General features: G+C 44.6%; 1 protein-coding gene across 3 annotated transcripts in view; it reads right to left on the bottom strand.

The window, feature by feature from the left end:
• TAF1B (TATA-box binding protein associated factor, RNA polymerase I subunit B) overlaps positions 1–15036 on the bottom strand; it is a 1822186-nt gene that overhangs the window by 1507105 nt on the left and 300045 nt on the right. For 2 of the 3 annotated variants that reach the window (XM_044079209.1, XM_044079201.1), the window contains exon 5: positions 10559–10654. The exons of the other annotated variant lie outside the window; for it this stretch is intronic. In XM_044079209.1, coding sequence (XP_043935144.1) covers positions 10559–10654 — 96 coding nt within the window. The remainder of the gene's footprint in view (positions 1–10558; positions 10655–15036) is intronic. 3 annotated transcript variants of the gene reach the window in all.

Below are 15036 nucleotides of genomic sequence, written 5' to 3'. Positions count from 1 at the left end.
CTGCTGCATTTGGTATTCATGGACGTGGCAAAAAGGTCGCAGCAAGGCTGGTCTCACTTGTGAAAAATTTGTCTTGCAATTTCCTGCTTCAGGGTCCACTCGTGTGGCATCAGAACTGCCCTGCTGAGCTTGTCTACTATCACGCTGGATTTTCTCAGGATGTGCATTACAATCAGAAAACGCTGAGAGGACACCGCCCACTGCCATTCTCTTACAGTCCCTCGACACAAGGTCCTGCCTTGCTTGCTGATGTACCACACTATGGACATGTTGTCTGTGAATTGCAGTCGTCCCCGACTGAAGCCACCATTGTAGATCCCTTTTGCAAGTCTCCATAATGTGGATCTCATCTGACATGGGTAAATTCTGCATGGACCACTGAGCAAAATGAAGCCACTGCAATATCCTCATACGGAAGCATGTCAAGGGAACTAGTGTTATTGCTGCCGCCATCGAGCCTAGCACTTTGAGGACAAATCTCCTGATCATCATTGACACCTGATGTCATATGGCTGACCGTCTCTCCTGAGGAAATTTTTTGATCATGTCTTTTGTATTTAGATCTGCCCCTATTAAATGTAATATGCTGACATGGCAACAAGGCAGATTTTTCGTAGTAGAGAGTGGTCCCTAACTCTGAGCAGAGACTGATTGTGGTGTACCTTGCTATGATTAGTCGATGCTCGGTGGTGGCGGTAAGGAGCCAGTCGTCTAGATATGGAAACACCCGGAATCTTAGTTGCCTCAGGTGAGCCGTAACTGCTGCCACGCATTTGGTGAACACTATGGGGGCTGTAGTGACACCAAAGGGCAGAGCTCTGAACTGATAATGACTGGCTCCCAGCCAGAAGCGTACATATCTCCTGGATCGCCTGTCCAATAAGCATCTTGGAGATCGATGGAGCACATCGAATTGTTCGTTCCCAGAAAGGGAAGAATGGACTGCAGTGTTACCATCTGGAATGTTTTCTTGACAGACTTGTTCAGCCTGAGATCCAAAATGGGTCTCCAGTCCTCTGTTTTCTTTGGAAGTAAAAAGAACCTTGAGTAAGTTCTGGATCCGACTGGGTCTGCGGGGACTTCTTGGATGGCTCATTTTTCTAGCAACCTCTGAACTTTTAAGGTTTGCTTGATCTCGTAGATTGGGTGGCACCATCTGGGACTGATTTTTGTTTTCTGGGAAGAGTTGGCATGGAAAAAGGAATGCTGTATCCCCTGGATATTACTGACTGTACCCATGTATCTTTTGTTCGACTTTGCCAGGCTTCTGGGTACAGTGACAATCTGCCCCAGACTGCCTCCAGAAGTGGACAGGTGGGCCTCCTTTCAGGAGAGCAGGAAGAGCCTACCAGAGAAAGTACAGTTGTGTACTTACCATAAATGTAGATGTTAGAGTGTATTCACTGTTGCAGTCATTACACTTGGGTTATCCTGCTGGCAGGCGACCCGTAGTCAGCCCGAGTTCCAAAGTCTTAGTCCGGCGTCGGCTGCTGTCGCCTCTTCCCTGACGTCAGTGGGCCAGGGGTATAAAAGCTGCAACCGACGCCATTTTCTTCAGTTTTTCTTGCCCCAGATATGAAGGCTGTAAAGATAAAAATATGCCAAACAACCATGCATATATCAATAAAAACATTTCCTTCTTCTAAAAGCAAATACATCACATAGGTTGTATAGAGTTGAGAAGTGCAGATAGTCCCAGCAAAGAGGGGGATGGTGGGTGGGTAACCAGGACTGCAACAGTGAATACACTCGAACATCTACATTTATGGTAGGTACACAACTATACTATGTTCACCGTGTTTCACTGTTGCAGTCATTACACTTAGGTAGAATCCCAAAGCTTAGGCAGGGTGGCTGGGTCTAGATTGGATTTGGTGAGGCTAACAAGCCCTGCAGAACTGCAGTGGCAAAGCCTGCTCTGGATTTGGAGTACAGAGGTAGGTGGTAGTGCTTGGTAAAAAAGTTGGCACTGAGCTCCAGGATGCAGCTTCTAAAATGTCTTTGGTTGGTACTCCTTTGAGGAAAGCTGCTGAAGTGGCTGCTGCTCTGGTAGAATGAGGCCTAATGCCCTTAGGCACAGATTTGCCATGTTGTGCATAACAGAAGTGGATGCAGTGTCCTATCCATTTGGAGATTGTCTGCTTTGTAATAGGTTTTCCTTGTGATCCTGCAGCATATGCTACAAACAGCTGCTCAGTTTTTCTGAAAGCTTTTGTTTTGTCCAAGTAAAAACGTAACTGCCTGTGAATATCCAAAGAGTGCAGAAGTTTTTCCCCTTTATTCTGTGGATTTGGGTAGAAAGTAGGTAAATGAATAGTTTGGTTTAAGGCCACATTGGAGAACCCAATGTTGGGTTCATCCTTAGAGAAACCCTGTCCTGGTGAAAAATGAGGAAAGGTTCCACAGCCATCAATGCCTGTAACTCTCAAACTCTTCTTGCTGAAGTTATTGCTAGGAGCACAGCAGTTTTCCATGACAAGAATTTTAGATCAGCTGTGCTGGCTGGTTCAAAAGGAGGCAGTGTTAGTTTTTCTAAAACAAAATTGAGGTCCCAAGTAGGTACTGGTGCTCGCCTAGGGGGTCTTATATTCTTTGCCCCTCTGAGGTACTGTCGTAGTAGAGGATGTGAAAAAATAGGAGGATCCGTATTGTAATGAGCAGAAATGGCAGAGGCATGGATTTTAATAGAAGAAAAAGATAGGCCTTTGTCCAACATCTCAGGCAGGTATTATAAAATCTGGGGCATATTAGGGACCAGTGGGTTGAGCCCTTGTGCCTGGTTCCAAGCACAGAATCTCTTCCATTTTTCCGCATAAGATTTCCTAGTGCTGGGTCTCCTGGCTTCCAAAATTACATCCATAACAGCTTTAGAAAGAGGTGCAGTCTGAGTGGCTACATTATCTGCCATGCTGCCAGGTTTAAGGTTCTGAGTTGATTGTGCAGAATCTGATTGTTTTGCTATGTCAGATGATGAGGGATTTGAGGAAGAGGCCAAGGCGGGCCTTGGGACAAAATCTTTAGGATTGGGTACCAGTGCTGGCGTGGCCAGTCTGGTGCAATCAGGATCATTTATGGCCTCTCTTGTCTGACTTTTAGAAGCACCTTGGTGAGAAGAGGCATTGAGAGAAGGCATAGACTGTCAGATTTTTCCAGTTGAAAGACAGAGCATCCACTTTCCATGCTTGAGCGTGATAAGTCCTTGTGAAAAATTTCTGTAATTGGTAATTGTGAGGGGACGCAAACAGATCTATGTCTGGGCGTCCCCATTCCCTTATCATCATGTTGAACACTTGTGGATTTAGCTTCCATTCGTGAGGATCCACAGGATTTCTGCTTAGTTCGTCTGCCAGTGTATTTTTTGTTCCTGGCAGGAATTGAGCTTGCAGATGTACCTGCTAAGTCAGTGCTGTGTTCCACAAAGTCATGGCTTGTCTGCATAGGGGGTAGGAATGTGTGCCCCCTTGCTTGTTTATGTACCACATAACTGTGGTATTGTCCGTCTTTATTAATAATTGTCCTGGATGTATTAGGTCCTTGAAGGCTGTCAGGGCATTTTGTACAGCTAGCATCTCTTTTTGATTGATGTGAAGATGCAGTTGTTCCTTGGGCCACATGCCCTGAATACATTTTCCTGCCATATGTGCTCCCCAGGCGTAATCTGATGCATCCGTTGTTATTGTCTGCCTGGCTGTAGGTAAGGTGAAAGGCTGTCCCTTGTTGTGGTGACAGGCCTGTAACCATCGAAATTCCTTTTGTAGGCAGGGAATTAAGGTTATGATTGTCTCTAGGCTGTGACAATGCTGAGTCCAAACACTTTTCAGATACCATTGTAGTTTCCTCATATGCAGTTTGGCATATGGAATTAGTAGAATGCAAGATGCCATAAATCCCAGGGTCTGAAGAATTTTTCTTGCAGGAAGATGGGTCTTTGTTGCCATCATTTTAAAGTACTGAGTCAGTTGCCTTTGTTTGTCTGGTGTGAGATAAGCCATCTGGGTAGTTGTATTCAAGCTTGCACCCAGGAATATTATCTCTTAAGAGGGCACTAGTTTTGATTTCTTTTCGTTTACTGTGTACCCTAGGCAAATTAGTAATCTTTTTACAAACTCCAGGTGCTTTAGAAGAATGTCCTTGCTCTCTGCTTGAATAAGGCAGCCATCCAAGTAGGGATTTATTTGAATTCCTTTTTGCCTGCAAAATGCAATTACTGGTGCCAGGCATTTTGTGAAGACCCTGGGCGCAGTAGATAAGCCAAAGGGCAGTGCAGAGAATTGGTAATGCATTGAGCCTGCTATAAATCTGAGGTATCTTCTGCATGATTGTCTGATTGGGACGTGCAGGTATGCCTCCTTGAGATCCAAAGTAACTAGCCAAGCCTCTTTGCCCAGCATGGGCAAGAGTTGTTGTAGTGTTAACATTTTGAATTTTGGAACATCCAGGAAGTATTTAGGATTGACAGGTCCAGTATTGGTCTCCATGTTTTGTCCTTTCTGGGTACTAGGAAAAGTCGTGAGTAAAATCCTTGGCCCTGTTCTTCTTGTGGAACATTTTGAATAGCTCCCATATCCATAAGAGCTGCAATCTGTCTTTGTGCCTCTGCCCATTGGTTTTGAGGCAGGTTTGCATACCTTTTGGTTTTGGAAGCATGTGGAAGTGGAACCTGTACCCTTGAGAAACTATATTCAACACCCATTGGTCTTGGGTGATCATGTGCCAATTTTTTGAGAAAAGTGCTAGCTTTCCCCCTAGGGGTGCTGTCAACTGGTAAGTGCTTGGCATTTGCAGGGGGGAAGTCATTGTGACTGTTTTCTATAAGGTTGTCATTTGTCTTCTCCCCCTTTGGGGGCTGAAGAACCCCATTGTTTAGGTCTGTAGGAGCCTTGGGGCGGAGATCTGCCTCTTGGGTGTCTGTATCTGCCTCTTTGTGGCCTGTCTGACACTGGAAAGGACCAATTTTTTGAAGGCCAGTGTGTGCTAAATCTAGGTGGCTGTACCTGTAAGAAATATTTCACAGTTTGCATTGACTTTGCTTTATCCTTCATTTTCTTTAAACCCTCTTCTGCCTTAACACCAAACAAAGTATCATGCTGCAGTGGAGCATCCAATAATTTCATTTTAACATGGTCAGGTAAACTGTTCTTTTAACCAAGCATGTCTTCGAATAACTGAGCCTGTAACTGCGGCTCTACAAGAAGCCTCTAATGAATCAAAACCACATTGCGGAGTATGCTTTCCCACTTGTTCAATTGCATGCAATAAATCCTGTATTTCTTTACAGTCAGGACCTTCTGTATTTGTAACCATTTTCTGCTTTAACAATGACATGAGATACTGCTGATATTTAAGCATGCGAAACTGACAGTTTAAAGCTCTTGCAGCTAAAGTAGCAGAAGTGTAAACTTTTTTCCCCCATCTGTCCAGAGCTCTGGAATCCCTATCTGAGGGCACAGGATTTTTGGCAGTGGAAGCTTTAACACCTTTTGGACTCTGAGAAATAGTTTCTGGGTCCGCAGCGGGGTTTTTGTAAAGAAATTTATGAGAGTCAGGGACCCTGTAGTATCTGTCTGGCTTTACTGGTGCAGGGGGTAAAGAATCTGGAGACAGACTGGATTCAGAAAAAACATCATCAGCAATATCAAGTACAGGGGGGATAGCCAAGGGCCTGTGCTTAGGCAACAGAAGGAAATCTCTGAGCCTTTTCTTGGATTCTGAGTAATCCTGGCTCTCCCAATGGAAATGTTCCCTCATGGTGTGCAAGGATTCCCCAAAAGAGTAATCCTCAGGTGGTGAGGCTGAAGGAAAGGACTCTTCAGCATCAGAGTCCTCATAGGGAGGGAGAAAATAGCCCTGGTCAGAGGAAGAACCAGAAGAAATGGAAACCTGATCAGAGGAATCATAATCAGTGTCTTGCCTAGGCCTTTTGTCAGGAGGGGGATGGGAGCCCCTGATTAAAGTAATAAGGTCTTCGGCCATTTTAAGCATCTGTTTCTTAGACACGGATGACTGTTCTGGAGAATGCTGCACTTGTTTCTTTGTCTTTAATGGTGTTTTTGACTTTGCCATTGCTGCTGTAGTAGCTTTAACTGTAAGCTGTGAAGGTCTGAAAACACCCTCAGAAGCCGGTGCCTGCTCAACGGCTCCGGACCATTCTGAGGGTATATTTTCCGTAGGCCCAATACCTTGAGTTTCCACAGGCCTCGGTGTCTCCACGTGGCTGTCGGTTGCGGCCTGTTGCTCTGAGGTAGCGGGTGTCAGGGGCTGCGAAAGTGCCTCACTGAGAACCGGCGACTGGCCTAGAAGAGGCTTAGTCGATTTTGGACCTCGGATGCCTGCCTTTTTCTTTGTCTTTGCGTTTTTTATACATTCCGGTTGTCGGTTGTTCCGATGGCATTATGTAATTAAATCTTCGTCCAAAATAGTGTAAAGCAAAATCAAACCGATGTTTAATAGTGCATTTATTAAATCTAGCACAAAACGGAAAACTAGTGACGTCGTGGTCAGGGCCTAGGCAAGGAATGCATTAAGAGTGGAAGTCCTTATGAGGTATTTGCTTCCCACAAGAAATACAATTCTTAACTTTTACTGACATAGGTCTGGAGCAAGAAAAAGTTTCTCCAACAGGGTACTTAGCTTTATTGAAGACTTCAGTTCTGAAATTCAGTTTTGAAAATCTCAGGAGTTGGCTGACCGGCACTTGCGAACTGCTTATGCTTCGGGCACCGCACGGCAAAAAAGACTTAAGAAAATGGCATCGGTTGCAGCTTTTATACCCCTGGCACACTGACGTCAGGGAAGAGGCGACAGCAACCGACGCCAGACCAAGACTTTGGAACTTGGGCCGACTACAGGTCGCCTGCCAGCAGGATAACCCAAGTGTAATGACTGCAACAGTGAAACACGATGAACATCATATCTCTGTCGCTTTGATTCTGCGGAGCCCATCTGCCGTGAGGGCGGACTCTCCTGTTATTATTTACCCCTCTGCCCCTGGAGGAAAAAACACCATGTGCATCAGGCGAAGCTCCCTGGGATTTCCGGAACCACATTTTCTGCCTTTTTCACCTTTGGGATAAGGTCTAGTAGGTGCAGAGAAACGTACTCCCACAGCAGCGAGAGTTTTGCCATCTTGCTCGCACCTAGTAAGAGTGTCTTTTACCTTGGGCCCGAATAATGACGAGCCATCAAATGGAGCTTTGGTAAAGAAAGACTTGAAGGGCTCTGCGAACTCACAAAGGGGCATCCAGGAATGTCTTCATAAGGCAATTCCTGTGCCTGCTGCCTGCTCGCTCCATCGGCTGCATAAGAGATGAGTCGCATGGAGGAGTTGACTGTAGAGGACAAGGTTGCAAGCTGGGAAGCAGTCTTGTCTGAAGCTCCTGTAGCTGTAGGATCCTGAAGAGTATCTCCCAGCTCTTGGAGGAGATCACTCTGGAGATAAGTGAAATGGGACAAAATTCAGTGATCCAAGGGTAAAGGCCACTGATGAAAACACACGCTTCCTGTATCTGTCCATCGTATGGGACTCCTTGTTCGGTGGATGGACAGAAGAAGAAGTTTCTGCTAATTCCTTCTTTGTGGCTGGCACAACCACCATAGCATAAACTGGAACACCCCCAGACAGGAAAACCTTGTCCCCTGGCGCTGTGATAAACTTATTGGGCCTCCTCGGAACCGGTTCCATACATTTTGGAGAGCTCCACGCCTTTCGACTGACCACCCCCCAGTAGCTGGTCGAAAGGTAGAGACACCAAAGATGGGGAAGGTCGGGAGCCAAAAGCCCCCAGGTACACGGACTCATCTTCAGAAGGGGAAAGGGATTTCCAACCACCTCTCTGCCTAAGGATTTCCTGGATATCTGAAAATGAGACATCCTTCCAGGGGAGCCCTTCTGAGTCCTCCAAATCCGTGTCTGAAGTGAGAGACTCGGGGGGGGGGGTCTACATGCTTCCTCTTACAAGTCCTCTTCTGAGGGACCGCCTCAGAGGGATATTCTGGGGAGGTTTCAGAAGGGGGGATCACCCGAGGGGGTGTCTTGGGGCATTGGTTCCCTACACTTTGGATGGAGGGGTGGTGTGGAGGGAGACACCGGCCTCGAAGGGGGCAGAGCAGCTGAAGCAGAGGGTGGAGCGGTCTGGGAGGACAGTACACTCATCACCTCGAAGGCACCACGATCCCGGCCTGAGAAAGTCTCCAGCTCCGAAGAGCCTGGAGATGTTCCCTGCACCAAGGGCAATGGCTCCGAGGCTGAGGTAGGAGCCAAACTTACCTGCGCCGAAGCCCCAAATGGTAGAGCAGGAACCAATAAGGGTCTGATCCCGCTCCCCTCCCCCGGAAGGCGATGAGGGAGTCTTGGCCCCCAGATCCCTCAACAGGTGGTGTTATTGAAGAGATCGGAGCAAACATCGGACCCGAGAGACCAATGGTTTTCAAGTCAGACGGTTCCATCACAATGACTTCCATGCACTCCGGGCTCCGAACTCGAGTCGAAGGAGAAATCGACGACAAAGTAGGTTGGACAGTCAGCTCCACATCCATATGGGCTGGGCTCAATAAAATTTTTGCCAAGGCTGGAGTCTGAAGTAACCTCTTCACCACCCTCTCCACATCATCATCCGAAAGGCTCCTGGATGATCGAGAGGAATGGGTGGACGAGCGGTGACTACCTGTCACAGACTTGAGCAGAAGAGACTGCGGTATAGAATGCAGCAGCTCCAAGGAGGGAGACTGGTTTCTTTTATGGCTCCTGGTCGGTTCAGAGGACACTGGAGGATTCGAAGGAGATTGTGTCTTGTCGGACCTGACTGACTTCGGATCCGATTAACTTGTTTGCTTGTCCTGAGCCTTCGATGGTTCCGAGCTCGGAGCTGATGAAGATGCTTTCTTGGAGGGCCTATCCAATTTGCCTTCCTGATCCCCTTCCACAGATGCCTCAAAGGGCGCTTTCAGTAACCCTCTCAGAATCAACTTATTTTTCAGCTCCTGCAGGACCCTAAAGCTAAAACCATAACAAATGGAACAACAGTCCTGCAGGTGAATGGCTCCCAGGCAGTACACACAACTAGTATGGCCACCGGTCAATGACATCTTGTGTGTGCAGGAATCACGTTTTGAATCCTGAAGGCTTGGATTCTTTTGAGGACTCCTTGGACACGTCTGATATACTACAGAGTAACTACCACAACAATTATTAATAACCATAGCAGAAAGAAGAAAAAACAGCCAAAAGGACCGAAAAGAAAAGTTTATTTTTCTAGAAGATGGGAAAACAAGGGACAGAAGGATGAGAGTCTCTAAGTTAAATGACAACTCTTCCAGCCGGGGAGATGCCTCTAACTTAAATGGCGAGTTCCCCTGGAAAGGGGAAGTAAAAAAAAAAGGGAGGAAAAAGCCCTCTTACTAAAATGCATTGGAAACGAGGAGAAAATTAATCCTCTAACTGAAACGGATTTGTGGGGGATTAGTAGGCCTGAGCGAAGGAAATGATGGCCTCAACAACAAACAGCAAAAATAGGGCGATAGGAAGCAACTAAACAGTTAGCAACCCCTAACTACTAGGAATACTACAATTAAGAAAATATCAAGATCCTTGAAAAGAATAAGAAAAAATACAACTTAGCCTGAGCCAGTCGCAAACAATCCCAAAGCTTCAAGTGGCAAACGAGATCTGGGTAACTCTCGCTAGTCATTTTGGGATAGGGTATGGCCTCGAGCCAGTGGCAGCTCTCAAACTTTAGGATACAGCTGAGTCGGAGAAGAGTAGCAGCTACGAACCCACCAAGCAAGAATAAAGGTGAGATAGGGACAACATAACATCAAGGGTTTTGCTAATTTTATGGCCCTAGCCCCTCCTCAGAGTATGTGCATGCTCACGTGTAGGGGCTTGCGGCATCTTGCAGCGTCTTCCTCTGAGAGTATACACAGTGCTGTGCAGGCCCGAAGAAGACTGTCACGTATATGGCTTGATAGGAACACGGGCACGTTTCAATTACTGTTGTATAGAAGCTGCCTTGCCTCCATTAGATACACATGGTGCATCAAGTTGGACCACTTCTCTCCCCCACAAGATGGGCAATGCAGTATCAGCACCTCACTCTCACCCTTCTCTGCTTGGTCCCTCCAAAGCTACTAATCTTACTCAGGTTGCCTAGGTTATAGTTAAGCTCTTTATCCCTCTATGCCATGAAGCCAGGGTGCAAAATTACAAATAAATGTGTCATTCTTCTCCAGTTTTATAACACGTTTACTAGTGTAGATGTGGAACATGGGCAGACATAATTCTCGCCACTGCGACAGGTAACCAACTCTTCCACCATCTTCTCTTATCCACCTTTCAAAAAAGCAGCTGTCTAAACCAACTTACAACTCAAGGGCCATATAATAGCAGGTTTATGGAATGAGACACTTTCATCCTTTTCTTCTGCCTTTTTTAAAGGATGACAGGAATACCACACCTACAAAGCCCTTACTTCTTAAGGGCCAATTCAGCATGAAACTTAAAATGCCTCCAGTTTAAACCCTACTTCATCGCAAAGAAGCATTAGTACAATTCTGTACTTACAGAAGCACTTCTATTTTGTCGACAAAGTCGTTTTGCAGTGTATGCCTGACGGCTCTTTTGCAGATACCGCCTCCAAAGATTGCATAGTATTTCATCCTAAAAGAAACAAACAAAATTAACTGCTTAATCCAAAAAAATAAAAATAAAAAAATCAAAATAAATACGCAAGTCATATCTACTTCAACATACAAATTAAAAAAAAAAAAAATATATATATATATATATATATATATATATATATATATATATATATATTTATTTACCATGATGGTCCAACTGGGCTAGTAGCCATGTTTTCAGCGGAGGCCCAGGGACAAAAGCTCCACAGATGGAAGAGACAAAGAGAAGACATATATTTGTACAGCATGATAAAACATGGACACAATTATACCATCTAATAGTTGCGTAAAATCTTACCATAACCATAGATGTCCCTCTCTTCCATGTTGCAGTATTCTTAGTGCGGGATTCCCCGCCTCAAGTAACCCAAATGACGGCTCCTATACAAAAGCTTAAACCTGGCTGCTGAAGATGCGTGGGACATCACACGTAGGGCCATAAACTAGGGACCTTAAATGCGATGTCTACAAGCACAGACCTCAAAACTTGAAAGCCTAGTAGGACAATCCTAAAGAGAGTAACAAGGGATGTCAGCCAGAAGTACAAAGTGTCATAGGCTAGCTAGTCTGCTCTTGATCTAGAGCTTCATAGTGTCTAAGAGATATGTCCATAGTCAAAATTAAATACAGGGGGTTTGGAGGGAGGGAATGAACACTGCAAGATGGAAGAGAAGGACATCTATGGTTATGGTGGTTATGGTAACATTTTACACAACTATTCTATGTCCTTCTATTAGTACTGCGGTGGTGGTGCTGCGGTAGCGTTGTCGCCTCACAGTTGGACATTGCACGTTCGATTCTTAGTTAGAGTGTCTTGTGTGTGTCGACATGCGTAAATGGGATTCCTTTGTTGAAGGTTGTGCGTTAGGCCCGGCAAGCCAGCCAGCACGTAAAAATCTACTGCCAATCATTAGCAGACCGGAATTCGGCTGTGGCGACCCCTAAATGGGAAAAGCCGAAAGACGGTATGTATTCTATGTCCTTCTATTCCTATGTTGCAGTATTCTTAGTGTGGGAGCGTACCACAGTTTAATTAGAGGTAAGGGTGGAGGTAGATGTAGAGGATCCCAGAAAACCCTGCAGGATTGCTCTAGCAATCCCTGCCCTAGCTCTGGAGATGTGGCCCAATTTGTAGTGTTTGGTGAAGGTGTGAATTGTAGAGCAGGTGGCTGCTTCCAGGATGGAGGCTGTGTCTAGCCCTTTGAGGAAGGCTTTGGAAGTAGCCATGCCTCTGGCAGAGTGAAATCATACCCCCTGGATAAAGTGCTTGCCATGGTGAGTAGCAGAAGGAAATGGATTTTTTGATCCAACATGAAACAGTTTGTTTGGAGACTGCCTTAACCAGAGCCATGGGGTGGAAAGATACAAATAGATGGCTAGATTTTCAGAAGGATTTAGTTTTGTCTACGTAGAATCTAAGTTGTCTGTGCACATCAGGAAATGGAGAATCCTTTCACTATCATTGGTTGGAGAGGGAAAGAAGGTAGGCAGGTGAATGGATTGGTTTAAGGAAAGTTCGTTGACCACTTTAGGCATGAAGGAAGGGTTAGTGCGCAGGGTCACCCTATCCTTGTGGAAGGTAGTGGGGGGGGGGCAGGCCATGAGAGCCTGTTAACTCTGACACTCTTTTAGCGAAAGTAATGGCCACTAGCAGTACAGTCTTCCATGTACACATTTGGAGCGTAGCAGTGCTACCTGGCTCAAATGGGGCCAGTGTTAGTTTTTCCAGAATTAAGTTTTGGTCCCGGGGGTGGGGGTGGAATGGGTTTTCTTGGTGGTCTGATATGTTGTCAAAGGAAAAAACAACTTCAAAAAGATCAATACCCGGCAGGTTCAGGTTAAGGCACTTTAATCTTGCAGCAAGGAGACAAAAAAGTGCTAATATAGAGTTTATCTAACTAGAATCAGGAAGTGAAGCCATTCTTATACATTTCTTACAAGACATTGCTTACCAAGCTGACGTAACAAATCATAAGTTCTTACAATATTATTTCATAGCAGCTGTTTGTTCATGATTTTCTGCTGACACTGAAAAAACTTCCTAAGAAAAACAACGTGGCCTTGATGACCACTGGTCAGATACAACTTCTCACTATGCAAGGTTACCATTCAAGGTACTATGGCTAATTCGAGCACAAAGCAAGTAGAGATTATAGTTCATTTCTTCAAGCAATCTTTGTTCAACTGTATCTATCTTTTCTGCAGCTGTGCGTGTTCTCATAACACGAACAGAGCTGATTGTTCAAGTTCAATAACATTATATAAAACAGTATTATTCTACTCATTATTTTCCTGACCTAGCAGATAATCACCTGCTTCTCAGTATATTTCCAAAAGGCATAAACATGAATTTTGCTGTGCTAGCAAATACTAGGTCAGAGAGCATCTTGCAGTTTCAGAAAGCATATTGCAGTTTGAAAAGCATCTTGTAGTTTCATACAAAACTAAGCTGTACATAAAATAGAATGAAATGTGTTAACCCTTTTAGCTTCTAATAAGCACTAAACACATACATTAATACACATTTTTTCTGACATTTCCCCCGTGTTAATACTTTTTATTCTATTTTCAAAAGCATAAACAGTTTGCTTTTTCTCCTAACCTCTTCTGTTCAAGATTTGCAGTTAAGAGAGTCATTCAGTTTAAACTTATGAAAGCGTTTCACTTTTCAACAATTCTTCAATTTCAGTGCTTTGACACAAAGTCTCAGAAACTGACATGTCTATAAAATCTTTGATTAATCTTTTCATGCAGGGAATACCACAACAAACACACACTCCTAATAGGAGTAATCCCACACAAATGGCAATCAGGATGTTCATTAGGATGGTACCCCACCCCCCCGAACAAATTCTGGAAAAAATCCATCAGTGGGTTTGGGACTGGTTTGGTCATGGCCGACACTTGCTGAATCACCTCAAGATGGTCGTTTATCTCATGCTGGTTGTCAGGAATATACGAACAGCACTCCTCTTTTATTAAAGCGCACGCACAACCTTTCGCCGCTAGGGTGAAGTCAAGAGCCATGCGGTTTTGAAGCACCACAGTTCTCATAGCGTTCAGTTCATCAGTTACTAATTCGAGAGCAGAAAAAGTTGCATTACTCATTACTTCGAGAAGTTTGGACAGTTTTCTCAGCTCCCAAATCGATTTTACTGCGCCATATGCAGGAGCTATGCCTGCCCATGATACAATAGTGTCACTCAAGTCCATTTGTGTCAGTTTATCTTTGTCTTTCACGGAATTATGGTTTATCCAGCCTGCTTCGATTCGTCCTACTGGATTCTCAGGTCTCTTGATTGGATTTCCAGATTTCTTGGTGACTTCTCTGACATTTCGAATTCTTCCCTGAGGCAAAACTGCAGTGTGTCGTATGGCCGGAACCAGGTAACCCAAAAAACAACTGCCGGACCAATTCTCAGGTAACCATTTGTATGCTTTTTTCCCCACACACAAAATAACAATTCTCTACTTTAGTATTAATATATACTTGCCCTGCATGAAACATTTTCTTATCAATGATAGATAGTTGCTTAAAAAGAACATGATTATGTTGTACTTCGTCAACCGTTTTGTGCATTGATTCAAAATATGAGTCATAGTTTGTATCACAAATATAACCTGCATTATTAGCTTTGGTATAACACTTGTAAGGAACAGTCACATTACAACTGCTCCAACCCACCTGAACAGTATCATTTTTGTAAAAACACACAATTCCCTTTTGTGTAACAGGCAGGTACAATGCTATTTTGTCTTGTGATTTTACAGTCATAGTATCAAAAATCAAATTTTCCCAGGTCTCATTGACCCCTAGGGGGACAAGCAGTCACTAATAATCCCCCGTATGCTGTTGGTATAGCTGTGCAAATCCAGCAATTCGAAACATTAAAAGTTTCAGCATACACATATTGAATTGCTTGGTAAGTGTTAAAGTTTGGATGCCAGTCTATGAGTAATGCATCACGTTTTTTTAGTTCAGCTCGTGTGGCTGGAAAAAGGAAAGGCCACAGCAAAAAGATCATTGTCACCAGTATAGTTAACAGGATGATCATGCAATACTTCTGAGGTTGTTCTGCATTCCTGTTTTCTCTATATCTGGACATTTTGTTCTTGTTGTGTAACAGTAACAAGTTTTTTGTCCAGTTCAAAGTTTTTAACCAGTTTACAGTGTGTCAGATGAATCCAGGACACTCGCTCTGCAATCTTGACTGCAGTGGGTGTTGACAGTAGCACTTGGTACGGCCCTTCCCACTTTGGTGATGTCCAATTCTTTTTCTTTACAGTCTTCACCCAGACCCACGTGCCTGGGACTACTGCTGCTTCCGATGGTCTGGTTTGTTCTTTATCTGAAACAGA

This window comes from Protopterus annectens, chromosome 1.part1, assembly GCF_019279795.1.
Source record: "Protopterus annectens isolate FY-2018-M chromosome 1.part1, PAN1.0, whole genome shotgun sequence".
NCBI classification, from domain to species: Eukaryota; Metazoa; Chordata; order Ceratodontiformes; family Protopteridae; genus Protopterus; species Protopterus annectens.
The sequence above is the reverse complement of the archived record's forward strand: the minus strand, read 5'-3'. Positions and strand labels throughout refer to the sequence as shown.